The sequence below is a fragment of the Syngnathoides biaculeatus genome, chromosome 12 (genome assembly GCF_019802595.1).
Source record: "Syngnathoides biaculeatus isolate LvHL_M chromosome 12, ASM1980259v1, whole genome shotgun sequence".
NCBI classification, from domain to species: Eukaryota; Metazoa; Chordata; class Actinopteri; order Syngnathiformes; family Syngnathidae; genus Syngnathoides; species Syngnathoides biaculeatus.
This window is the reverse complement of record NC_084651.1, coordinates 647,399-674,483: the sequence shown is the minus strand read 5'-3', so window position 1 is coordinate 674,483 and position 27,085 is coordinate 647,399. Positions and strand designations below refer to the sequence as shown.

The 27,085-nt window shown below is 48.8% G+C and overlaps 1 protein-coding gene across 1 annotated transcript in view; it reads left to right on the top strand.

Moving 5' to 3' along the window:
* Nucleotides 1–27,085, top strand: part of LOC133510273 (homeobox protein Meis1) — a 77,918-nt gene that overhangs the window by 28,111 nt on the left and 22,722 nt on the right. The window contains exon 8 of the mRNA XM_061838129.1: nucleotides 12,319–12,464. Within this exon, the coding sequence (XP_061694113.1) occupies nucleotides 12,319–12,464 (146 nt within the window). The remainder of the gene's footprint in view (nucleotides 1–12,318; nucleotides 12,465–27,085) is intronic.

Genomic DNA, 27,085 nt, shown 5'->3' with positions numbered 1-27,085 from the left:
TTCCCTTAAACCTTCAACAAAATCTTTGATATCCATTTTGAAAAATTGCAAAAATATACAGATTTTAAACAATTAAAATCAACGAATTGAAATTGTAAATATTCCAAATGAATAAAAAGAGTTTCACCATTTCTAAAACAGTTTCAGGTTGAATGTAAAAGCGTAGACATGATGGAAATCACGAGATAAGTGGCGCAACTGGTTCGAGTGCCGGCCTCCCAATTTCCTGCAGCTCCATTTTGTACGTCGAGTCCACTCGTGAAGCTCGTCCCTGCTCTGGCGCTTGACCGGTTTGTCCAATTTCCGACTAAATTGCCAGCGTCCCAGAACGCTGGGCGCTAATGGCGAGAGTGCTCGCGTACCGGCGGGGTCGACGCTTGACCCGAGGGTGACCTGCACCGAAGGTGCCTTCGCCCCCCTCCCCCTCCCCCTCCTCACCTTCCATTACCTCCCCCAAGGCCTGCCCCGCCTCCCCCTGCTCCCCCTTGTGCTCCCTTTGACATGGATAGCTGCTAAAGGCCTTTAAGTGGGAGATAAAGACCCGGCTGAGTTGTGTGCGTGTGCGGAGAGGAAAGCCAGGGCCCAGATAACAAATACCTGTAGGTAAACGCGTGGGGGGGGGGTGGGGGGGGGGCTGTCTTGTTTTGTTTGTGTGTTTGCAAAGCAACACAGCGCAGGCCACTTGTGGCTTGGCGCTACTCGCATTCGGATGTAACCCGATCGTCCGCCGCGAGTCGGTGAAATCCAAAGAGATAAGAGATCCTCACCTGAGATGACCTCCCGACACACGCCGAGGGTCGCGCAGGAAGTCGCTCCGCCGCCTTCGGGAAGTGACTCCGCGGGGCATATCGCTCAGTCCACACGCAGGAAGTAAGGCTGTAAAAAGCCGGCTCGCTTCCTGTTCCTCGGTGAGGCCTCGTATACATAAGGACACTTGATAGGGGAAAAAGGAGACGCCCCCCCCCCAACACCAAAGGTCTTCTTTGGGCCTCAGAACTACATTTCCAGCTTGCTCCCCCAAAAGCACCTAACTCCACAGTAAAATTCCCACAGTTGAAATGGCTTCTCAAGTTTTAGGAAACATTTTAGTCACAAGTGCAGGCCCAGCTTCAAAGGTTCTTTCAGGACTACTACCCACCTGGCAGGGTCGACCTTTGAACCTGGAAGAAAATGGAGACGATTGTTGCAAAAAAAAAAAAAAAAAAAAAATCTTCCTCCAAAAGTTGCAAACTGCCACCTTGAGGTGCCGGAATGTTTAGTTCTTGGACCTAAAAGGCCTCCAGTCACATCTGAGGCGCCAGAGAAGCAAATTCCACCGAAAGGTTCTAGGACCACTAATCGGGTCTTCTTTTGAGCCAGATAAAATACATCCAGAACTGAATTTAGTTCAAGTTGCTCGTTTCCGTGGTTCAAATTTCCCCTGAAGTTCCTGGAACTTTTACTTCTTGGCTCCGATGGGTTTGGGTCATTGCTGCAAACTTTGCTCTGGAGTCGCAGTCCTCCAAAGGTTCCTACATTTCAAGGACCTTCTCGAGTTCCAGAAGCCTTTGCTTCTTTTTACTTCAAGTCCCCAATCAGATGTGTTTTGGGGAACCTTTCAATCTTGGTAGTTGCAGACACCAATCAGATCTCTTGTGCCCCCCTCCAAGGTTCAGAAGGGTTTCTCGTTTTTAGCGTCGTTTTTGAGTCCTGATACATTACCTCAGAGCTCCAGTGAATATCAGCGGTGCCGACGGCCCTCCCAAAGTTTCCTTTTTTTTTTTTTTTTGTGGAGCCGGAGGTCTGTTTGCCGCCCACGCGGGGGTCATATCGATCGGTCCACACGCGGGAAGTGCGGGCATAAAAACCCAACTCACTTCCTGTTTTTCTTTTGCGTCCTTATCTGGTACACGTGGGAGACTTGATACTACAAATCCCCACCCCGATCTTACGCCGCATCCTGCACCCGTCAAGGATGCGCTGACAGCGAGGAGGAAGTTGAAATGTTAAAGTTAATCCGCACACAACAGCTGAAAATGTAAATGAAACAAGACGCAAAGCAGCTTAGCAGGTCGGACCTGTTTGCCGGTCCCGCTTCCCGCGCTCGACTCTTTGCCAGTAACCAGAACAACTCGAATTAACGTCGCACATTAGCTTCGCGGCATCAACTGGCACGTGCACCCGTGCGATTCGAGAGAAATATTTAACGTGATGAGTCCTGTCGCCAACCACTTTGCGCAATAGACATTCAACGAGAAATTGTGCAGAATGTCACGTGAACCCGCTTGTAAAAGCGCGATTCAATTGTAGCGTTGGACAGATGAACACGTGACTTGTACATTTCTATCCTCGTTAACCTCCGGACGCCTTGGTTTTCTTCGACGGTCGTACGTTTTCTCTCGCTCTCTGTAGTTTATATTTAATCGCATTGGCTTTTGGTTCTTATTATTCTGCACCTGAGGAAGATTCGCACCGACGGACTCATCTTTTTTTTCACGATGGCGACACGTTTTCTACCAACTACGGCAACACGTGCTTTGTGGCGTTTTTGATTGCCATCCGTGTCCGTTCTCTACTTGAGCGTGCGGGGCCTGAACCCGCCGCGACAAAACTTCAATTCACATCCTAATCTTTGTCTTGTACTCAAAATCTGTGCTGATCCATTCACTTCATGATAAGAAAACACCTCCGAATGCTGTGCCACGTGCGCGATCATTCGCGTCGTCGCTGTCAACCCCGTCAAAAATTGCACAGTGGAGAAAAGCAGAGCAGTCGGTGGGTCCGGGACAAAAAGGAAGGAAAAACTTGGACTCAGCCTGGCACGATTTCCAGAGCTGCTGTTCAGATGCGTTGATGAAATGGCCGCCTTCTCGTATTTTAACCTCCTCGCTCTCACAATTGTTTGGCTGCCTCTTCGACGGCTTTTGACACCTCTGAGCTTCCGAGTAAAGAGCGGTAGATAGAGAGAGCGAAGGGGGTGGGGGTGGGGGGGGACGCCACACAAAAGCCAAGAGCACTTAAGCGGCACAATAGCACGGCGGACGGCCTTTTTCCAAAAGTCAGCTGACAAAGTCCTTGAATGCGGACGTGGGACAAAGATGGCGACCCTTCGAGCTCAACTCAAATGAAGGGGGGGGGAACCAGACCCCCCCCCCCCCCCGATTGAAGCTGCTGGCAAAGACTACAAAAAGAATGACACGTCTCAAAGAGTCAAGGACACAAAACTTGTAGGCTGGCCCCAAGTTTTTCTTTGGGGGGCATCTGTTGGCAGAGGAATTGATGGCAACAGGATTTCACCCCCTGGCCGCTTATCAGACAGATACTAGCGCCGCGCCTCCACTGAAGTTATTGGAACCTAGAAAAACAACGTGATTACTTTTTTTTTTGCGGTTGTGGATTTGGAACATTTTCCTGTTCTTTGTACTTTCTTCCCGTTTGACTTTTCGACTTCTTTCACCATCAGACAACTTTGCACGTGCGATTTCTTTCTTGTCGTTGTGGAACCGTGAAGCACGCCAGGGTCCCATCTGGGCCAGATGACTGACGTTGGGGTCAGCCAGCCTCCCCCGAACGTCTCCACTCTTTTCCAAATCCCTTAACTGGAACACGCGAGAGGGAGCATAAAACTAAAACTGACTTTGGAGTTGATTTTTTTCAACTCTGCTCTTTGTTTTCAAATCTCAACTTGGTCCTTTTCTGCCTTGGATCGATTTTGATTTTCTTTCCTGATGCGACTGTAGACCTCCCCCCCCCCCCCTTTTTTTTGTGTGTAATTTATTGGACTATTCAAAGTCCTTTCTGTTTTGACGTTTTGTCCAATATAGTGATGATTGCGAATAGATGTCGAGGGTCGCGATCGCCCTCATCACAAACGCTGGTGCGTGACGAGCCTGCTTCTGACTTTTTCTTTTTTTCTTTTGCCTCTCAGGACGTTGTTCTGGTCCTGCCTGTGCGTTATTTAAAGTTTTCTCTCTTCATGTTTGCAAGATGGCTGCCATGATGAATAACTTGTCGTACATTGGACGCGCTTTGGACTTCTTTCTTTGATTTGTGGTTCGTTTCAAGCCGTTGCGTTCATTTCTGTCGTGGACGGTGGTGGAGGCTATCGCAGTAAAACAAAGGCAAGAGATGGAGTAAGAAAAAAGACGGAAAAATCAATACAGGAGCTACACAGCAAACGTGCTTAACACGAAAGGGCGAACTCATCACCCGACAATTCCATCCGAGCTTGTACCGTCGGCCCCTTTTCTCCCGGAAGTGGAAAAAAAGCCAGTGACTGTGCGTGTGTGTGCGCGTGTGCGTGTGTGCGTGTGTCATAATGCCGTGTCTGTCGCCGGCCGGCGCTCGGGGCCGTTTTGCGCCGTGTCAAGCCAGGCCTTTGCGGTGGGGGGAAAAAACTGCACCGAGAGAGCAGTCACATTTACGCTGACATTTTTTGCCGTCACCTATGGCGATGTCAACAGGAGAGGAGCCCCTCCCACACCACAACACACGCACACACCCCTTCCATTGTCGTCGGCGTGGGGAATCAAATCACCTCCGTGTGATGCTTTTTCAATGGAAGTAACGTTAAGTCACTTCAAGTCATTATGATGTCACAATATACAGAAATAGTGTTGACCTACATTCAGCGATGACACGCGCGCGCGCACACATCAGCTGACCTTTTTGCTCGACGCATAAAAGCATTTCACTGTCTCGCGTTCATTGTGGATTGTGCGCCTACTTTAAGAAAAGCACTTTGTGTACAAAAGGATGACCTTTTGCAGGCTCTCCGTGTGGGAAAAATAAAAATAAAAAAATTAATTAAAAAGGCTCCAGAATCGGAACATCATCGTCTGTAGTTGCTCATTACGACCAATCAAAGAGACGACTTGGATGAGGTTGAAGGTGACGTTCGTTAGCAACGCGGTCATGGACGGACTGTAAAAAAACAAAAACACAAAAAACGGCTTGCAAAAGACGACGCCACTGGATCCCTTTTGTTTGTTTTTCGGTTCCGCTAAGTGAAATGTACCCCGGCGGAGGGATGCGAGCCGACCGCATTGCGATCCCAAAATAGTGGCGTGGCGCTCTGGCTCGGGCAGGAAGGGAAAGTCTAGACGGGCCGGGCCGGGCCGAGCCGGGCCGCCGTCGTGTTTTGTCCGCGGCGCATGTCATTATGCGCCTGACAGCGGAGGGGATTTCTCTCGCCTCTCCACCGTGTGTAGGACTTGGGGAAAAAAAAAAACAGAGAGAGTTTTGTGTCAAGTGTGTGTTGTTTGGAGTAGTTTTCGTAGCCATTTTTGGAACTTGGCCCTGCGGAACATCCCAGGAAAGAAAGGAAAGAAAAAAAAAAAATAATCAAGGGTGCGGGCGTCTGTTTTTCGGCGCCGTAAAAGGAGAGATGCTTTTGAAAGCGTACCCCGGTTTCGGAGCCTCCCAGGAATTCCGGCATGTTCCGAATATTTGGGAGATGGGAGGGTCCTGGATGCCCCCCCCCCCACCCCGCTTTAGAGCTTATGAATGGCCGCAATACAATAAACGCCGCCCGCCCCCTTCTTCTTTTTCTCGGGAGCCAGCGAGGACGGTTGGCAATGCAGCGCACGTCTATGGAAAAGTTTTTGGGTTTCCTTTTGCTCACGTTGTTTTTACAAATGCAACCTGGAATCATCGTCCACTTAAGGTGCCGGTCCTAAATCCGCTCAAGGCTGGATTTCGCTCAGGTGTCTGAAACCTTTGGTTGGAACGAAGGCAACAAGAACGCCTCTTCCGTCGTTGCTCTACTAGATTTCGGAAATCGGACAAAGGACGACTGCTTTGTAACGTGACCTCAATCTCAACCGTCTGACAAAATAACGAGATGTTCCGTCAAGGCGATCGTCCGTCGCCGTTAATCGGGTTGGGGTCACTTTTACACACGTGGGCTGAAATCACATTAAGGAGAGGAGAGGTAGTGTCCACGCGGGCTTAAGAGTTTCTTCGGAAATGATGGTCCATTGACGTCGATTGTACGTGGTCCACTTCAACGTGTGATCACGAAGGCCGATTGTTTTGCACCATTTTAACCTCGAGCTCCATCCAAGTATTTTTCAAACAGGTTATTGTCCATCATTAACGTCGTGCTCAATCGCATCAACCTGGATTTATTAAACACACGTTCATTTGTTGTTAATGCGTCGTCAATGTACACAGTTTAATTGAAAATAATATCTGTAGACGTTGCGTTCCATTGAGGCCCGTCTGACTTCGTCAACATGCGGTCGGTCCTAAATCACACAAAGGATATGCACTGGCGCAATTTGAACTGTTTATTAGGAAATGGTTTTCTGCAGCCATTATGTTCTTTCGACGTCGACGGGATTTCTGCCTTTTCAACACGGGGGCTCTAAAGCCGATCTTTTCCAGATTTGATTCCACGTCGTTGCCAAGAAAAAGTCATAAGTGAGTGGAAGAAGAAGGAAAAAAAAAAAAAAAATCCAAGCTGGTTGTAATTTTCCCCACGGTGTCAATGTTGCCTCTGTGAGCACCACCTGGATTTCAGTCGCTTTTCTCACCTGCTGCACAAGAACCCGGCGCGGAACACGATAGCGAGGCCCCGAGGCCCCGGGTCTCGCCCGGCCCCGGACCCGGCCCGGCCCGGCCCGGACGGCACGACCGGCGTTATGTGAGACGCTCTGGTTGTGAAACTCCAAAAAGAGGCCGGGCCCGCGGGAGGCGGTCACTTGACCAAGCAGAAAGAAGACCTTACATGACATCACCTCAAAGCACTTCTCTCTTTCTCTCTTTCACTCTCTCTCTCTCTCTCTCTCTCTCTCTCTCTCTCTCTCTCTCTCTCAATCCACCTCACGCTCCATAAAATCTCACACAAACATCTCCAAAAAAAGCATTTAGCCATCTGTAAATGATCCTTGTACTCCTGACATCTGGCGCAAAGCTAATATTCATCACTCCTTTGTGCGCTGGGGGGGGGGGGGGGGGGCTAACAAACGGACATGTTAGAAATCTTAAATGTCATAATTCTCCCACGTGGCGCCGGGAGCGACACGCCGCAGTTTCGCACATGACCGACTGGCAGAAATTGGCGGGCGTTCACTTTTTCAGGCAGCGGAAAAACGTCCGACACCTCCGACGCGGTGCGGCGCGAGCGACTGCTCGTAATCAGATCATAACAGATTAGCCTAGATAGCGCGCGATAATGTCAGCGCTTGCCTTGAGACGTAACACAAAAGAGATGAAGCGTCATTAGCCGTCTCCGTAGCGCCGTTTTGCTTCAGCCCGCCTTGTCTGGAAATTGGACGTGAAAGACTAAGACGCGCTTTGTTGGCATTTGAAATAGCGCTAAAAAAACGGTGTGGCAAAAAATAGTAGGCTGTACTCTATAATTGCTCTAAATTTACGGGGGTCCTAAATGGTGCAAAGGGTGGTCACTTTGCAACGTGCCCTCAATGTGAACCGTTAGATTCAAATTTGTCAAACATTGACGTATTTCACAAAGATTGTTGACTTCCATCGACTTGGATCAGGTTTCGTCCACATTGCCAAAACTTTGGATGCAAATTAAATCAGAGATGTTGGATCCGAATTGGTGCAACAATAACGCAATCTTTTGGAGATGCTATCGAACGTCAACGATAATCTGATTTGATCCGCTTCAACGTGTGATCCTAAATCTGCAAAAAGATGGATATTTTGCGACCTCGAGGCAGGAAATGATTTATGACCCCGTTGAAAAGATTCAGGCCAATTTTCTTTTACGTTATCAAAATATTTTTTGTCCAGATTTTTCCATCGACCTGAGCTTTGTTTAGACAGCGTCAAAATGGAATTCAAATCCCAATAAATATATGTACGGCATTTCATTATTGAGTCTGTTACCTGCCGCTCGATTGCAAATGAGCAAAACTGGACGTGTGGATTGCACTTACAAGTTTGGTACTACAAAAAACAAAAAAATGACTTGACTTGCAAAATGACGTCTTCATTTTCTAAATGCATTGAAATACCCCCTGAAAAAAGAAACACAGGATGAAAGAAAACCGAAGACGTAAAAACAACGGGCACGGCACGGAAGGGGCTAATGCTAACGAGGCTAGCGGAGACGCTTGGCCAAACGCTGCCAAGGCTAACCTACTTTTTACGTCATTATGTGTGTGTGTGTGAGACGACTGCTAAAATATTCTTTCCCTGGGTCGGCCCCGGGGCATTTCAATTGCCCCCGGCTCCTTCCAGTCACTGGCCTGCTCCTTAATTGCCACACAGAGCCGCCGTGCTGGGAAACGCACATGCATAAAGAAAAGGCCGCATGCACCCACATCCACAGACCGATGCACATCCTGCATGCATGCGTGCGTGCGTGCGAGCATTTTTCTCACACACACACACACACAGAGACGCATCCGGCATCCGGCGTCGCACCCCCACGGCCAAGCGAGCACCCTTCATTGATTCGACCCTTCTTCAACCTCGTCTTGTCCTGTTTCTTCTCGTCGTCGTCGTCGTCGTCTTCCTCTTCTTCTTTTCCTTTTTCGAGCGGGGCCATCTTGGATGTGGTCACTTGAAGCTTTAACGACGTCACGAGCTGGCGGTCGGGTTGCTTTTAAGACGCGACCTTCTTGGGTTTTCCACTGGTGGTAGATACACTTGGATACTTTTACGAAGCCAAACTGGCTCTTAAAAGTCTTCAAAGTGTGAAAGCTTTGTCCGTTCCGGAAAGGCCAACCCTGATTTGAAGCCATAATAGCAGCCGACTTTCTAACCTTAACCGTGGCTGGAAACCCGTAACACTGCTGCGAGATGGAAGGCCCAATTTCAAATTCAAGCCCAAATTTTGATTTTGCTTTGAAACCCTATTTTGCGATCCCAATCCCGCCCTGAGAGTCTCCATTTCGAAGCCCACGATGAAACCCCAAGCCTGTCTCCAAGTCCTCGTATCAAAACCCAAGTGAGGCTTTAAAACGCAACGCGGAAAGGCCACCTGCAAACCGTCAACCCCTCAACTTGCCTTAAAGCCCGAATTTGAAACCTTAAACCTTGTCTCGTGTAGTTCCCGGCAAGATGCCGGGGCGAGCTCCGAGTCGTGCCTGTGGCGACGGCAAATGTTGGCGTGACGTCGGAGCTTCTTTTGACGCCGTACTTGTGGTGGGTTTCCTCATCCTTCCTTTTGCTTCCCTCGCTCGCGTTTGCTTGTCTTTTCCCAACTGGCACGGGACGAGCCCCCGGCTTTGTTATTGTAGGCTTTGCTGAACACGAGCTGGTCTTTACGGCGGATTCAGAGCATTTGCTTCCAATGAAAATCTGCTCTTGGATTACAAACGCCTCGGCTGCACGGACGGACCCGCCCCGCTCTCGCTGTTTCAACTTCAGGGGCGCTCGGTCCCCCAAAACCAAAAAAGAGATTTTTCAAGGAACGCTAACAATGGAACACTTTGTTTTGCTGCCCTTCAAGGCCACCATACTTTCTAACAATCGATCGACTGGAATGAACGTTTTTGATGCGGGCTGCGTGACGACAACTGTTGCGGTCTGCAAAGTGTAGTTTTAGTCCACGTGTTCTGGAATAAAGGCTTGCATACACGGTAGGGTTAGTATCTATATTTGATGCTTCCTGAGCCTTTGGAGAGTAGTGGCGTCCCTCTCTATCCCAGAAGTCAGTTTCGACGGGAAATTAATTGTGCCGCGGTCCACCAAAGAGCCCCTCGTTCTTTTCTGGGATCGTGTTCAGCGCCGGAGACCAACCTCCAAATGTTCCCGAACCTCACACAGGTTTGGAGACCCCGGTAAGCGATAAAGATCCGTCCATTTTTTTTGAGCCGCTTCGCCTCGTGAGGGTCACGGGAGCGCTGGCGCCAATCCCAGCTGTCAACGGGTAGGAGGCGAGGTACACCCTGAACTGGTCGCCAGCCAATCGCAGGCCACATGGAGACGGACAACAGCGGCATGGCACTCGCAATCACAATTTAAAGTCTCCAATTAATGTTGCATGTTTTTGGGATGTGGGAGGAAAGCGGAGTGCCCACCCGGAGAAAAGCCACGCAGGCACGGGGGAGAACATGCCAAGTCCGCACAGACGCAGCCAGAATTTCAACCCCGGTCCTCGGAACTCTGAGGCCAATGCTCTTGCCAGTTGTGCCAATGTGCCGCCCTGATAAATTACCCTGGAACTAAATACGAGACAGCGGGCCTCCAAAAGGTCCTGAAGCTGCTTTCCCAAGGTTCCTGGAACTCTCCTAAGTACTACCTCCCAAACAAGGTTCTCTCTCGGCCCTGATGAAGGACACCAGAACAAAATCGTAGACAAGACTTCCGTGGTGGCCATTTATCATTTAGTTTCTGGAACTCAATGTGGACCATCCTCACTAAATTTAGACTCCCTGTTGTCCAAACACGCAATGATTCCCTGAAAATTCCAAGTTCTGGGGTGCAGGTCCTACTTTCGAAGTGCCACCTAAAGTTTCAGTCAGTTCACGGTACTGTACTCCTTCCCCAAAGTTTCCGGGCCTTTCCAAAGTACAACCTCCTTTAAAAGGTCTTGATTTGAACTACACGGAAACACTTTCGTCGGAAGTACACTTTGGACGGGCAATGGTTGTCCAAGGGTTCCGAGGTGAAGTTCCTGCGGTTGACATGCTGCCACAAAGTGCCCGTAGGTTCTAGTTATTGGTTCTTATAATCCTTGGAAGTAAATTGAGACAGATCTAACCCGCAGTCCAAACACACAATAACTTGTAGTTATAATAACGTAGAAATGTTTCTGGTTCTTGTGGCCGATGTGCCTCTTGGATACAAGTTTGACAAGTTTTGTATAATAACAGTAATTGACGTCGTCCAAACACGTGATTCCAATGAAATGCTTAGTTCTGGTGTACAGTTGCTGCCGTTGACGTGTCGGGAAGAGCTTAATACTTGTACTCGCTAAATGTAAACACGGAATCTGATTTGCGTGACCCGCCGCCGAGGTTCCTGGCTTCCTCTTTCGTATCGCGAAAATTTCCCTCGAACAAAGTTTCGAGAATAGTTCCCGATGGTCTTCCAAAGGTCGGTGAAGTCCAACCGCTCCTTTTGGCTAAAAGTGTAGCATCCGCACGCTCCGCAGTGGTGGTGCCGCCGTCTCCCTTCACGTATGTGCATTATTAATGTTCCCACCTGTGTTTCTGGAAGCTCGTTTTATCACTGTAACTTCATTAGAAAGCTCTCCATATGTGCGCATATGATCTCGGCGTAGCGGGAGCCGACTGTAGGGATCCGGGCGCTCTCGCTATCCTAATTCAGGTCCCCCGCAGGCGTGCTTTCAGGAATTCTTTAGCCCGAGGTATCGGGGAGCAAAGGCTCGGGGTTTTAGGCCGCTGATTATTTCGCTGATGGCGGCGGGCGTGGAAAGAAAAAAAAAAAAAAAAAAAAAAAGTCATCTCCAGCCGGATTAGCGTCAACATCCTCATTAATTATCAATGTGCTCCGGGTTTAGCGAGGTGTCGCTCACGCGTCGCTAGATGCCGAGCGCCCTTTACCAGCGCTTTGTGCGCAATCAATAAATAACCGCCGTGCTTTTTATTTGGATTTTTCTTCTTCTCAGTTGGGTGGCTTGTCTGCCGCGCGCCGTCTTCCTTTGATGAACGTCATCTCCCTTCTTTTTTGGATAACGGTAGCAACAATTAGCCTCAGCCTACAGTAATTGGTCACGTGTGTGTGTGTATGTATATAGAGTTATATATATATAAATACAGCTACGGTACATGCGTTCATGTATTGTATAAAAAAAAAAAAGGGCTTTTGAATGCCCCCCTCCCCTCTTAAGCCATCTTCCCCCTCAGGTGAGGTGAAGTGGCCTTAAATTAGCGCCTTATCGAATTCCTACAGGTTGCTGTAAGCATCCGTGACGCCATTGTTATGAAAAGCAGCTAGCTTTGTGAGCGCCGTTCTTTTGCGCTACCTTTTCTTTGGCAGCCTCCCCTTTTGTACCGCTCCGTTGCTGTTTTCCAGTGCAAGTCAAACGGCGGAATAACTATTAGTCCCCCCCCCCAACCCCCATATAAAGAATAATAAAGACTAAATCTCTCTGTCAGTTTCAATTCGGCGCGGGCCGGGAAGGCTGAGTGGGGAAATGCGACCTTACAAGTCCTTTGTGCTGGGATGCGAGCTGTGTTTTGACTGGGAAGGGGGGTATGAAAGGCAAGGATATTTATAAAAGTATTAAAAATGAATGCGTTTATGATGCACTATTCACTTTGGGCTATTGTTGCATTTGCTTACAAAGACTCCCCCCACGGGGGAATTCCTTGCTATTTGATCCCCCTTTGAGGTTCTTGACGTCAACAAATGGCGCGTCTAATCTGTGGCCTTCTTTCATTTATTTTTTTGCAGGCGACGGCCTGGACAACAGTGTGGCCTCGCCGAGCACGGGTGACGACGACGACCCGGATAAGGAGAAGAAGCGCAACAAGAAGAGGGGCATCTTCCCCAAGGTGGCCACCAACATCATGCGGGCGTGGCTCTTCCAGCATCTCACGGTCAGTCCGCACGGACAAAACGCTTGCTCGCTGGCTCCCCGGATTTGTTTCTCAAACTCCTCCACCGTGACGTTCATTCGGTCAGCGTGTAGTAGTGTATCCCACCCAGTGCATTTGGTTTCTCTTTAGTCCTTTCTCCTTTTCCTTCATTTTAAGAGGGGGGGGGGGGGGGGGGGGGAACAAGGAAACGCCATCTGCTGGAATTTTGAAGTAATGCCATTGAGTCAGTCGGCATGCATTACTCCTCTCTCTCTCTCTCTGAGACGGGGTTTTCTCTTCTCTTCTCTTCTCTTCTCTTCTCTTTTCGCATTTTTGAAAAGGTCCGTTTGCTCAGTCAGCATCCCGTGCGACTCGATCTTGTGGTTTCCCCGGACATGTAAAGCGCCGGACTTTGCCGGCTGGGCACGTGTCGCTCCCGTCCGTGCGACTCGGGTTTCTCCTTTCCTTTTCTCCGGCTATAATCAACATCGGCCCCTGAGATTTTCAAGGGATTCCTTCGACCGGAATCGCGTCCCGTCACTCGCTGGCTTCCCCCAAAGTAGGACGGTGGCCACTTTTGAGCTGAAGCTGCCATTTTGCCGAACGCTGACTTTCAAGTGTCACCCGCTCGCCGGCGAGATGTAATAATACATTTGAGCGCTCGGCCACTGTCAGCGCCGCATCTCGTGTGCAAACATCTTCCATTTTGCTTTTTAGCACAGCAAACAACACGTCAGTGCTCGCCAGATCACAGCCGCGCTCGTTCTTCTTCTTCTACTATCATGCTGCACCTCTCTCACAAACACACGCTTGTGTTGTCATCCGCCCCGAGCGAGCCCCACCCCCACCCGCCCCCGCCGGCCAGCGGCTCGTGGAGACGCTTTGACGGAGCGCTTATTAAAAACAAATATGCCATTCTTTCAAAGAAAGCTGAAATGCTGAGAAGCAGCTTGTGATTTGACTGTAAGCGCCGACAGCGGCGGCGGCGGCGGCGGTGGCGGCGGCGGACCACAAGATCGCACCAGGGCGCTTCCTCTCTCGGTGAAGGCTTGATGGTGTTCGTCTTTGCACTTGAACTCATCCAACCTGAAATGTCACGCCAACACTGCGGGCTGGCTCCGCTCCCTCAGCGTACGAGGCCGGATTTGAACTCCAGAAATAAATATGCCCGAGAAATATAAAATTACAGTACACGCAAAGACCGTTTTTCGGGGCCGATGCGTTCAAGACTGGAAATCTGCGATGTAATGAACACTTTTTCTTCTCCAACACGCATTAAATGCATTTAGACTTATTAGAAAAACAGTTTTTAACCACATTGTAACTGTATTTGACCTCCCGAAAAAGGGGGGGGGGGGGGAGCACAAGAAGCCCGGCAGGGCTTCACGTGAGTGTCTGGGTGTGAGCTGTGGTTGGCAGCAGCTCCTCCACGCTGAGCTTCTTTGTTCGACTCTTTTCCCGATGTTAAATAGACTGCGTCTCTCCTTTTCTGGCTTGTGAGGGCATTCCAGTCCAATCCGGTACATGGCGGGGATTCCATACGATGAGCAGCCATTTCGCGAGGGAACGTTGTAGTCTGTAAAAGTCGTCGCTTTGTGCTTGACTTGTTTTGGTTCCACTCAGTCGATTTTGCGAGGACTGCATGAGGAGAAGTGTCCATAACCGAGGCGCTCCGTTAGCAGGCAACAATCTTAGCGGGCTGACCCCTTGGCTCCTGAGCGACTGCATCATGGAGGGAAAACGCACCAATAAATACGAGAACGAATGACGAGGTCGAACCGCCTTTGTTGGGGTGCGGGTGTCCGATGCGAAAGGCCCACTTGGGCGGGTGACGACCCGAGCAGCTGTGGCCGCTTTGCTCCGGACATTGCAAAAGATTCCCAAGTTTGGGAGGGCCCAAATCGCCGTGGCCTTGTCCACCCGAGGCCGGTTTTGGGCGGGCAACTCTTCGACTGGGTCTTGGCACGTCACACTGGCGGCGGTGCGAGCAAAAACATTTTTCCAGCGATGATTTTGATGAGAATCTGCGCAAATGGCCAGAATTCCTCCCACTGTCATAATTTGTGATATTTTCCAACCGCTTTTTTTTTTTTTTAATCTAAACCTTCCAAGCTCCTTCCTGTTGTTCCAACCCGTCCTCGATGGACCAATCAGTGGACGGCACGAGTCCAGCTATATTTTGTAGCGTGGCGACTGTCGCGCAGTAATCTGCGAATAACTGCAGCCGCCTTGTTTTATCGCAGGCATCATTTTTACTGCGTCGCCATCATTTTAATGGCACTACTCCCCGGTTAACGCCACACTTACGAGGGAGTCGGCTGTCTCACTGTCTCAGCTGCTGCTTTTTGTCGTACACCGATTGCACGCTAACAATCGCCCCCCCCCCCATTATCTTTCAAGTGTATTTAATAATTGAGTGCGCATGCAGGGGAAAAAAATGTTGATACAGCAAAAGTAGACGTGCAGCGGGGCCGCCGCTCACGTCGGGGCCCCCGGGGGGAGTCGCCGTCGTGCCTGAGTGGAAGCGAAGGTGGGCGGTGCCATCCAGCTGCCGGGAGTTGTCGTAGGCCGCCGTCCTATCGAAGGCCAATCAGCGGACGGCAGCGTGTTTAGCTCCGGCTGGAGGGTGATTAGAATTTGGATGGTACAGGTAAGGAACTTTGCGACTTGGAATAGAAACTGCCCTGAAAATTTAAAAAAAAAAAAAAAAAAAAAAAAAAAACCTGCCCTTTGTTTGTCAAAACTTGTTAAAGGGCAAGTGGTCCAGTTTTTCAATTCCAGGTCACTCAGTCAGTGAAACCAGAGACAGGCGTGTACTCCTCTCTCCACCGTGACTATTTGGGTTATGGTCCAAACGTCTGTTGACCAATGAGCGGACAAAGCCGTGACGGTTTAGCGTTTCAAAAACGGCGGTGCAGGGTCAATTGAATCTGACCCCGTTGTGGAAATGTGGAAAGTACCCACAATTGCCAGTCCGGCCTCTGCCGAGGAAACGCGGTCCCGCCTCTTCAAAGCGTTTGGAATCGACACCCCGCTGCCCCCAAGGCCCTTCCGCTTTCATCCAAATGGTATTTTCTTGTTTAATTTAACAAGAAATGAGTAGTAAATGAAAGCTCGGGCGTCCGATCCCCCGACGCAGTCGGCGCTCCGCTCCCCTCTCCCCTCTGAAAAGGCAATTTGTGAAATTATGTGATGGAGTAATTAGATGGAATTCACAAGCGCACCCCCACTGTTATTCCCGTTTACGGCTGCCAGCTTGGAACAGGGAGGGGCTGTGGTGTTAGCGTGTTAGCCGGCAGACCGGGACGTACACGTTATCGCTAACGCTCGCGTCGCTGGCTGCGCGCCGCGCTCGTTTGTACGCGCCGTCGTCGTAACGAGAGGCGGCCTCGTAAAAGGAGAGAAGCCGACCCCGTGTGCGCCCGCCGCCCGCCGTCTCGTCTCCATTTTCAAAGGTAGAAAAAGCACCAAGAGGGCGTATTTAAAAAAAAAAAACCAACAAGAAAATCCGACTGGAAGGCGTAATCCGCCGTTAACGCAATTCGAGGCTAATTTGACTGCTTGCATTCACACACTCACAGTGAGGTTTTGCACAGAAACGTCTGTCGACAAATCGACAAAGTCCATTCGGGCACCCGCAGTGGAGCCTCGGCTTGTACGGTACGAGACGCCGGGGGTGACCCAAGCGTCGTTTGGGAATCTCCATTTTGCCCCGTGTCACTCGTGAGAAATATTGGAAGAAAAACACCAACGCGGTAAAGTCCCGATGTCTGTGCAGCTCAAAACCAAAGGGGACGTTTTTGCAGAATTGTCAGATTTACAGCAGACTAATAAGTGGGCACATTGACGAGGCCTCGTCGATGTTGTTGTCGGGAACGCTTCCCCTCGCCACTGTTTAAAGAAGCCGATCAACGTTCACCGATCGACGGGCCGTCCGTAATCTCTCGGCAAGTCGCCTCCCGAGCTTGTTTGTCGCCGGAGGCCGAAGACGTCACGGGCGCAAAGGGCTCGGCTTTGGCCCTTTTCGTCCGTTCTTGCCGTTGCGACCTCGCGGACAAAAGTCCTCTTCATCAGACCGCCCTTCGGTCCTTCTTCCGTCATCTTACCGGGAAATTCGGAACGTTGCCTTCCGCGACGCTGGAAAGTCCCGAATTTCCAAGCTACAAATGCGAGATCAAAAATGTGGGAAATCAACGCTGGCAACTCATTCAAAGAATTTTAAAACTTACATTAAATTAGAAATCCATTTCAAATCACCGGTCATGCATGGGAAATGGTGTTTAATGATATAACTGCGTGAGATTGTATTTCCCTATTGAACGAATGAACAGATCATGGAAAAAAAACAAAAAAAAAAAGTCCACATTCCAACGAGCTTTATTTCATTTTGGCACACACGCACACAAACATATTGTGTGGGGTAATTTGGTCAAATCTAAAAAGTCATCACTGTGATTTTCTGAAAATAAAGGCTGTTGTTATTCTTGGGGAAAAAATCCTTTAAATACGGGATTTAAGGTGTCTAATTGAGTGGCAAAGCCCGGAAAGGACGGTTGAGCATTTTGTTGTTGACGTGGTGCTGGGCAAAGTCGCTTTCCGTCTCTTTTTGCAGTAGGTGGCGGACATCTTGCTGTTGAACTGGGCTTGCGCTCCCGATGAAAAGGGAGCTCAAAGGGGGGGTTTCCCAAAGAAAATTGGCCAATGTTGGGCGCGCCGACTCCGCCGCAAACAGGTCATGAAAGACTTTGTGGCGAGACTTGCCGCCCGCGTTCGACGGGCCTCGTGCCCCGGCGATGCCTGCCCCGTGATTTTTGTCGGGGAACGAAGACCGCACGGCGTCAGCTGACCGGCCGTCGTCAGAACAAAGGCCCAATGTCCGCCCGGTCGCGTGCTGCGCCGCCGCGTCTCCTCCCCCTCACGAGATGGCCGTCTTCGTGCACTCGCAAAGGGGGGGGGGGGGGCCTTTCAAAGGGACGGCGCGCACGTGACGGCCGTGACGTCAGAGGACGAGTCGGCGTTCTTTGGCCGCTTTATACCGGGCTGTTTCTTTGCCTCTGGCCTGCTTCTCCTGTGTTGCGGTTTCTTTGCCGCCGCGCCAGTGAAACCGGAGAAAAAAAATCTTCATTCGTTGCTCAAGACAATTAAACAAAACAAAACGTATATGATTTTTTTTTTTTTTTTTTTTTTTTTCCCCCGTTTACAGCCTTGAACTTCTTGGAACTGATATGATTGTGACTTGTTATCATCCCATCCTTACGTCAGCCAAGTTCCTGAAAGTTGTATTTTTGTCATCCCCAACTGGTAAAATGACTTTTTTTTTTGCTCACTTAACAATTTTCTATTGTGTCAAACAATTTTGGGGAAATCCAGCTCTGTTCTCGGTAAATCACGTTTGATCCCAGCAAAAGATCTCTTTGTTCATTTAGAAATGGACTTTAAAAAAAATATATATATATTTGACTTACATTCCACCCGTTTTTCTCCAGCGTGTTTGATTTGAATTTTTTTTCCTCTTTTTTTAACATCAAAATCGGCAACTCCGGGACGTTGGGGCAAATTTTCGACTGTCCGGTTGAAAAGGCGCCTTCTTAGCGCTTGCACAAACGACATTTTACGAAAGCACGCCGAGTGCTGCCAAGAAAGTGACTTTTTGTGACCCCCTCCGGTGACTTTTTTTATTTTCTTCTCCCCGTTTCAAAAGGACGAGCTTTGTTCATTTGGATTCCTGCGGAGAAACACGAGCGCAAACGTTTTGCGCGGAAGGGAATCACGGGGTCCGCTGCACCCGACCGACCTTTGGCCAAAAATTCTTGCTCATTTGGACGGTGAAAGATTGATCCACTCGTTGGAAACTTTTGAAGTCAATGTATCGATTCATATACATGCACATATTTTGTGGGCCGCCTGTTACGGAGCCACCGAGCGTTTGGCGTGCGTTTTGACGAAACAAATAATCATGAGAAATTGTGGAATTTTGGCCTTGACGGCAGCTGAGTCAACCTCCGACACTCACGTACGTGCGCTCATTTTGTTCCCCCAGACCCCCACGTTGGCCCACACCTTGTAATGAAAACATCATCAATTATCCCTCTTGACAGGCCCTAGAGACTGAAGGCAGACGTGGGGGGGGGCATCTTTTTTTTTTTTTTTGTTGACCGACCCTCACGGACGCACACACACTCGCGCGCTTTTGTTTGTGTATTAAAAAAGGAGAGCATGATGAGGCGTCCTTGGCGAAAAGTCACCCATGGGAGCGTGGATGCGAGTGGCTGTGTTGCATGCGGTCTCGGTGGTCTTGGGGGTGCCAGTGTATGACCGGGGCAGAAGGGGGGGGGGGGGGGGGCACAGATTACATGAAAGGCCATCTGTTCTCTGATTGATGGACAGAATGATGGATGGACCTTTTTTTTTTTTTTTTTTTTTTTTTCCCCTTCACGGGGGCAAGGAAGCGTATTTGGTAACCCGAGCGGGAGGTCAGAACGGAACCTCGCCACGAGGCACTCTGTGACCTCTCCCACACAAAGCCGAGAAATAACTCATGTCGCTTGTTTATGAAATATGACATCATGTCGTGGTGGTTTGTATTGATTAAAAAAAAAACAACAACAACAAAACCTAGGTTGGTTGTAGGGTTTAGATAAAAGATAAGAGGTGGGGAGTCGAATGGACGGACAGACGGATAGATGGTAGTTCCACGGAGGAGTGAACGGCCGGATGGGTCGCTGGCAGCTTATACGCGAGTAAGTGGATCAATTTCTATTTGAATGTATGGAATCATATGACTCAGTCACATAGATCAGAATCACAAGCAATCATTTAATGTCCGAATACGCCACAACACACAAGGAATTTGTCTACGGCAGTCGCTGCAGCCGCCCAGCTACGACGTTCATGATGAGGAGCAAGACTGAGAAAAGAAAAAAAGATTAAATATGACCTTCGTTCGCAGCGGGGTATATTTTTACATTTAGGTACGGCTAACAGTTAGCATAGCTGCATGGCCACCATTTTGACAGACACGTAGCAATTAATGCACCCTCTTGCATGATAATAAAGCGTGTGTGTGTGTGTGTGTGTGTGTGTGTGTGCACTCACCATCAGTGACATGATTGATGATGGTTTCATGCTCACGCGCCCTTTAGCACTCTTTCTTGCTTTCATTATCAAGTGTGTGTTATCTCCACGCCTGCGCGCGGGTGCCTGCCTGCGCACGTGCTCTTTGGAAAAAGACTAATAACTCTAAAATGATAAATCGTCCAACCAGCACACACAAAACACGCTCAAGGGTGACATCAGCGCACGGGTGAGATGCGGACTTCCCCACCATCGCTTCGCAATTTATTTGAGCATGAGTGGCAAGTCCGACCGTGGGGAAAAAAATAAATAAGTACGCTCACAATCTTGCCGTTGAGCTCGCCCGGCTCAAAACTTGGGGGGCCGTGTTCCGTTCCGACCGCCGCCGAGGTTTAACGATCCTCCTTGGACGTAGCGCCTCTTGCTATTTTGTCATTAAGGTTCATGCTTAAAAAAAAAAAAAAAAAAAAATGTAGCTTTAAATTCCAGAAATGTTGCTATCGTTCCCTTTGTTGGTAGTTACAAATGAACCACAAATTATGATCCCAAAACATTACAATGTAATTTAAAATGCGTCTTACATTATTATCCTTAAAAAATAGTTTGAAATGAACATGTCTGCGTGTGAACAGAGTCTCCATAACTCTCCGCTAACAATTCAGGCCAAACTTGCTGCCGCCCCCCCCCCCCCCACCTCCCAGCCTCAACCTACTTCCTCCACGCGAATGTACTACTTTCCTTTTAGACGGGGCTGGGGCGTCCTCTTGTGGCATCTTCAGCTGTTTAGGAAACAGCTCAAAAATAGCAAATAGGATTATCATTTTTGTTGTAAATAGCTGGGAATTAATTGCATGGGGAAATAAAAAAACTGAAATGGAAAAAGTGTGACTAGTGAAGCACAACAACAACGTGGGAGCGTTAAGATGTTGTAAATGACTTGATTTTCTGCCTTAACCAGGATCCTCGCCAACATTTTGCCATTTTCTTTGGCAACCCTCAATAATCTTGAGTTTAAAAAAAAATGGAGTCAGCGCTTTTTGGCAAGCACAAATCAGCAGTTTTACATTAAAACTCCTTAAATGAATGTTCAGCGGCTTTGAAGAAAGTTTAGCATAGCTTTAGCGCGCGCGCGTGTGTGTGTGTGTGTGTCATGGTTGTGTTCAGCCAGCAATATATTAACTGCGCTTCAGTGTGAAATCACATTAGCGCTAGCTGTTAGCCGTTGTCCATTAAGGCCGATGGGGTGATCCGCGGGATTGTCGGATCTCTTTTCTGCCAGGAGTCAGCAACACGATGCCTGCCTGCCACTTTTATGGCCGCTCGATCGCCGCTCGCGTCGGGTTGTATTTATTCGCGCGTGTGCCTGTTTTGCTTTGTTCGGCTGCCGTTTTGAGGTGCTAGCTTTCGGAGCCGCGTATCCTCACAAGGGTCACGGGCGCGTCGACGCCGATCCCAGCTATGTTTGGAAACCCGACCCGGTTGGCGGCCGAACGCGTGGCACAGAAACAAAGGAGCAGTCCCAATCGCACCTCGCAGGCAATTGAGAGTCTCCAATGCCGGATTGTGGATTTCATCACACCGCGTTGGCCTTCACGACGGTATCATGTACACAAAATTACGCTTAAGGTTTTTCTTCGATTCATGCAGATTTTCATGGGTCAAAAATACAAAATGGTGAAATCCTGTCCGGTTGAAAATGCTGCTAAATTGCGGTTGAATTCCGGTTTCCAGCTGGGAGTCCAAAGAACAGCACATCATGGAAATGAAAAAATGCACTTCACGCTCAAAACTGTCGCCTTCGTAAAACTGAGCTGGACTGCGCAAGCATTCTTAACTCTCAGAGAGAGAAATGTACAAAAAAAAAAAAATATATATATATATATATATATATATATTAACTGCTACTTTTATTGAAAACTCAGCCTTAACTTTGATGGCTTGCTGACTTTTTAGTCAGTGTACTAAGAACTGTAAAAAGGTCAGATAAAGTCCATTTTAGCTTGGATTTAAAAAAAAAAAAAAAAAAAAAAGAACAACACGCATCTTTCAGCAGCACTGTGGTCCAATTTGTCCGAGTGCTGGCCTCACAGTTCTGAGGTCCAGGGTTCAAATTCCAACCCCGCCTGCGTGGCTTCACTTTCCTCCCAGAACAAAAGACACGCTTGCATTCATTGGAGACTCTAAATTGCTCCAAGGTTTGATTGATTGCGAGTGCGACTGTTGTCTGTCTGTGTGTGCCCCGCCATTGGCTGGCGACCGGTTCAGGATGTACTGATGACAGCCGGGATCAGTCCTGTGACCCTTGTGAGGATAAGCATCTGAGATAATGGCTCTTGTCAATTTTCTCTCGGGCTCGTCCTCGTTGCCTCACGTGTGTTTTCATCCCGATGAGCTGAATGGCAAACCCCGGCCAGCAAGATAGCCGAGATGCACTCGGCTGACTTCGACGTGCATTCATCGTGCTTGCGAGAGGAGCTCCGAACACGCTCGGAAAGGCCTCCAACTAAATGGCGTCGTCTTATTTCCCGACTCCTCTTTTAAATATCTCGCACGCCTCACCTCCGCCCCGCAATCGGGAGCTGAAGCAAGCGACGCTCACTCGTTTGTTACGACGGATTAGCTCATCGATTGGTCGTGGCGGTTCACCGACGGGGAAGACGAGGAAGGGGAGGAGGCCGAGCTGCGCACTTAGCGGCAAAATGGAAGGAAAATAAAAGGGCGTTGGGGGTGTTGCGGCGTGACAAAGATGGGCGAGGGCGAGAACAGGTGAGAAGAAGATCTTGTGTGTCTGCGTGCGTGAGACGAAGTCAAAATGAGACGTCACAAAGCTTCTTGGTCCTCCCGAGCATCAGGGAGCAATTGTGAAATGACCTCACCTACTTTTCGCCGTTTACCAGCCCTACCCCAAAGCTGACTTCCTAATTAAAACGTCAGGGGCAAAAGGGTAATTATGCTAATAACGTAATAATATCGCCAAGGTTATTAGCGTGCGCCCAAATTGCTTCCTCCGAGGGATCGGCTTTCGGCGCCGCCGCTCACATTTTCCTTCCGAGTCCGCCTGCCGCCACGTCGGCAAAGTCGCAAAACGCGACATCCCCGACTTCAACGCTTCAAAGTCACCAAACGGCGAGACCGCTCAAATTCTCGGCGTCGAGGAGCCGCTCTCAGATGTTGAACCCCGACCGGCGTTGATTTTTTTCTTTCCGAACGGCAATTTGTCAAAACGATTTCGGGGATTTCTTTTGTAACCGAGCACGTCTGAGATTGCAGACGGAAAGAAAATACGCCAAATAATCTTCAATTGGTATGACACCCTTGTCAAATATTTCCTCTTTTTTTTTTTTTTTTTTTTGCGACCTACGCACTTGTGGAAATGATCCAAATTCTAGCGCCTCCGCCTCCATTTGAGCCTGGAAACACCCCCCCTACCCTTTTTTTTTTTTTTTTTTAAGCATCACGACGGCGGCCGTTCTTTGGGGCGTCCCGGCGTTACCCTCTGCGGCGGCACACCCCCGCCTTCACGGCGGTCCGCCTCCAGCTGCGGCCGCCGTTCGCCGACGCTTTTCGGAGTGCCTCCCGTCGCTCAAATAAGCAGTAATTACGGGCTTAAAGAGGTTTAGTGGTCCAGCAAACTACATAATCACCCCTTGAATTAGCCCCGGCTCATCAGCCGCGGCCTAACGAGCAGCCCGCCGGCGCGCCATAAAGGGGCGGCAGGTGTCGCGGAACGTCCGGCCCACCTCCGACAACCCCCCCCCCCCACCCTAACCCTGTCAACGGAATGTGCCGGAATCGTCCGTATCTTCTCAAAGCACTCGCACGCTGTACTTAAGTGCAAGTGCAGATACTTGTTCTTAACGTCGAGAAATAGAATCTCGTCGGCTTGAATGCGCATATTTCCTTTGTCCTCTTTGTCTAATGACGATTACTGCAGTTCACTGAGTCACTTACTGTAGTTATGAAAGTCGTCTTTGTTTGTGTACGCGTGACTCAATTATACTGCCCCTGGTGGCCGCGTCATGCACACCAGAAGAAATTAACCAAATGTTTCATACTTGACATTCTATTTCATTATGTTATAGAGATAAAAAGTACGATATTATAGAGTGCTAAAACACTACATAAAATGTAGGGGGCGGGGTTGGGGGGGGGATTAATTAACAGCTTTTCATTTCTGTCCCTTGGGAAAAGATGATTTGAGGTGCGAGTGATTTTTATCACAAGCTTATTAAACACCGCTGTACTGATTAATAGTCATTTATGTAAAAGTTTAAATAAAAAACAGCAACAAAAACACAAAGGAGAGTCTAAATTGTACTGCATTGAGGGAATTCCCTAAATCAACAAAAGCTTTTTTTTTTTTTGGGGGGGGTGGGGGGGGAATGCTCATTAATGCATGAAAACATCTGGGTTTTTTTTTTTTTTTTCCACCGCTTTATCTCCAGGAGATAGCGCGAGACACTAGATGACAAAATGCCAATTGCTGAATAATTCATGTTACAAGCTCGGAGACGTTTACGTGCATTTTTTGGGGTGTTATTATTTTGGAGCGTCTTTTGTTACTCTGCACCGGAGCAAGCCCCAGTCAGAGGAAATTAGCTTCGCTGCCCTTTGTTTTCTTTCGCTTCCGCTTTTGTCCACTCCTTTGATGACTTTTTTCTTCCATGTGTATTTTTTTCCCCCCATTTCTTTATTGATAAAACGTCATCTTTTTCGCCGTCTTGCTACGAAAATTCGGGCGTCTCCAGTCGGTTCTGTCGACTTGCAACTGAAGCAGTTAATTGGCAAACGTTGTTTGCTTGTTTCCACTTTGACGTGACTCATTTTTTCAGAAATCAGTATTTTGTACAATAATTTTTACCTAATATTTATTCTGAATGTTTACTAGTGTTTAAAAATTAAACAATTTGTGTTCACTGGGTTCTTTATCTGAATATTTTAAGATTCCATTTTAGAGCTGTAATTGAAAGTGCGATATACATATTTCCAATTTAATTTTGGATGCGTAATGAAAATGCTTTGGGAAAATAAATGAAGCGCAAGCGGAGTTGAGCGAAAGTGAAAGGCGATGGAAATATAAACGAGGAACCAAGTACATACGTAGGCGTGTGGAGCGCGCGACGATTTGGACGCCACTGCCTTCCGAGACAGCCACGAGACGACAGAAAGGGAAGCGAAATTGGGGAGTGCGTACGGCTTATGTTGGAAAGTCTGCACTTGCTCAGAGTTTTGGACTAACAATGTGCTCACCTCCCCAAATATTTCAGGCAACTTCATACTGGCCTGGCAGCGCTCGCAGTAAACACTGTGTTCCTGAATGTGTATGTGTGTGTGTGCGTGCGTGCGCGTGCGCGTGCGTGCGTATCTCACCCGGGCCCGGGCCAAAAGAAAAAAGATTAACCGTCTGGGAGGGGGCCCGCTGCTCGGCTCGTCGCTCACCTGCCAAGTCAACAAGCGGGAATCAACGTCCCGCTTGTGGACTGTTTACAAAAGGCGGCCGTTAGCGATCCTCCGGGGGGCAGCGCGCCGCGAGAGGGGTCGCGGCTCAGCCGACGGGAGAGTCCCGCTCGTAGCCGCGCGCTAAGGAAGTTAGCATTGGCGCGGGTGGCAAAAGTAATATTTTGTCGTTTTGAGGATTTGTGGAGTGCGTTGAGGAAGAACTCAACAATTGGAACTGTCTCATCTGTGCTTTTAGCATATGATAATGCTTGAATTGGATTTCGTACAAAATCGAGTGGAAAACAATAAAAATAATAAAAAAAAAAAGACACTAGCTCATTAAGATCGCCTCGCGCTGAAACAAACGAGCAAAATGGTGCCGATGCTGCGAGTTGCGTCCGACCGTCTGCCGATGAAGCGTCACGGCCTCCGTTTTTTTTTTTACATTTTTTTAGAGCCGTATCACATGACTGTGACACAACCCCCCCACCCCGCTCTGCTTTTTAAAAAGCTAACGCGGCGTATCGAGCGAGCGTGGAGGCTCGCGGAGCTTGAAATAGAAAAGATGCAGCGCGATATGGCCACAACGCTAATAAGCGAGGAGGGAATACGGCGCATTAAAAAAAAAAAAAAAAACGTTTTCAACGTCGCAGGCCGCTTGTGAAGTTGACTGCAGTCGGCGACGTCAGCGCTTATGTTTCTTGTCAAAATGTATTTTTGGTGCTCCTCGGGGGGGGGGGGGGGGTTGTTTGTGCTGACATTGCGAGATGAAGACATTTGTGAAATAATCCTCATCGTCACTGTAAACTAGAACATCAGTGCCGCAAACGTGTTTTTATTGCGGCATTGCAAAAATTTCAAACTTTTAATTTCTACGGGGGGGGGGGGGTGGGTACTCAGTTGTGACTTAAACAGTGAAGGCAAAGTGAAATGAAAGCAATATTTATATATTTTTGCGTTCGCTCTACGTTGGTTTTTAGCTAGGAGGTCACTTGTTGATTTTAGACGGGGAGGCGGGGGGGGGGGGGGAGATTTTTACCCAATTGGGGAAATGGCAGTGAAATAGTCATGAAATGTTTTTTTTTTTTTTACCTTTATGTTAATCAGGTTAGCAGATATCGTGATTGGTATTAATATGCGCAGACGTTTATCGATCACTTTTTCGTTGGCCAATCATTCGGAGGCTGGAAAAATGCAGTTGAGCGTTATCGGTGAAGCGAAGCTTGAATCTGATTGGTTGAAGAAATTGCGGCCCGACCGATTGTGACGCCCCCCCCCCCCCCGGCAGGTTGCATGGCAACAAATATAGGCTGAAACCGGATTGGATGCCAAAAACAAACAGGAAGAACATCCACAAACGGGAATGCCACGAGACTTGGGACTCCTTTCCCCAAATGAACCTAAAAATGGATTTGGAAGTCAAAGTAAGTTTGTGCTTTTTCTGGAAAGTCTTCATGACGAACCTCCAACAAATACACGAGCTGTGTATCTGCGCCTTGGCCCTTTGGCGAAGGAGCACTTGCTTCTATTAACACGCAAAATAGCAGCGAGCGGGACTGATAAGATAAGATGGGGGAAAACATGTCGTGTGTCCCCCCCCCCCCCCCCCCCCGGCCCTGGCAGCCACACGCTCGCAGAAGCGCAGGCTGCGAGTTCTCACGAAAGCCGTTGTATATTTGGAGAAGTCGTATCATTAAAATAGGGGAGGATGCGCAGAAACTTTCCATCTGCCCTTTTCAAGAACGCGTCGTCGGCACGCCGAGTCCGGGCCAAAGGCCGCGAGGAGACGCGCTCGCACAAAGCGCATTAAAAGTTCACACTTGTGACAGACTGAACTTCACAAAAGCGAAAGGAAGAAGGGAGGAGAATCCATGTGTTGGTTTTCTTCAAAAAGCGCTTTGAGTTGGAGCAAATTGCTTTGCACGGGAGACAAGGCATGTTTGCTAACTCGAGAAGATTTTGGGCACATCTGTTATGGAAATTGCAAATTGCACTGTATTAGCAAGGTGACAATCTCGTAATACAGTAGCGACTCTTTGTACCGCATTTCTTGTCTCTGAACCGTTTTGTTTTCATTTTCGAAGGTTTTAATGCAGGCGGTTGTCGACTTTCACAGCCGTGAAGAATTC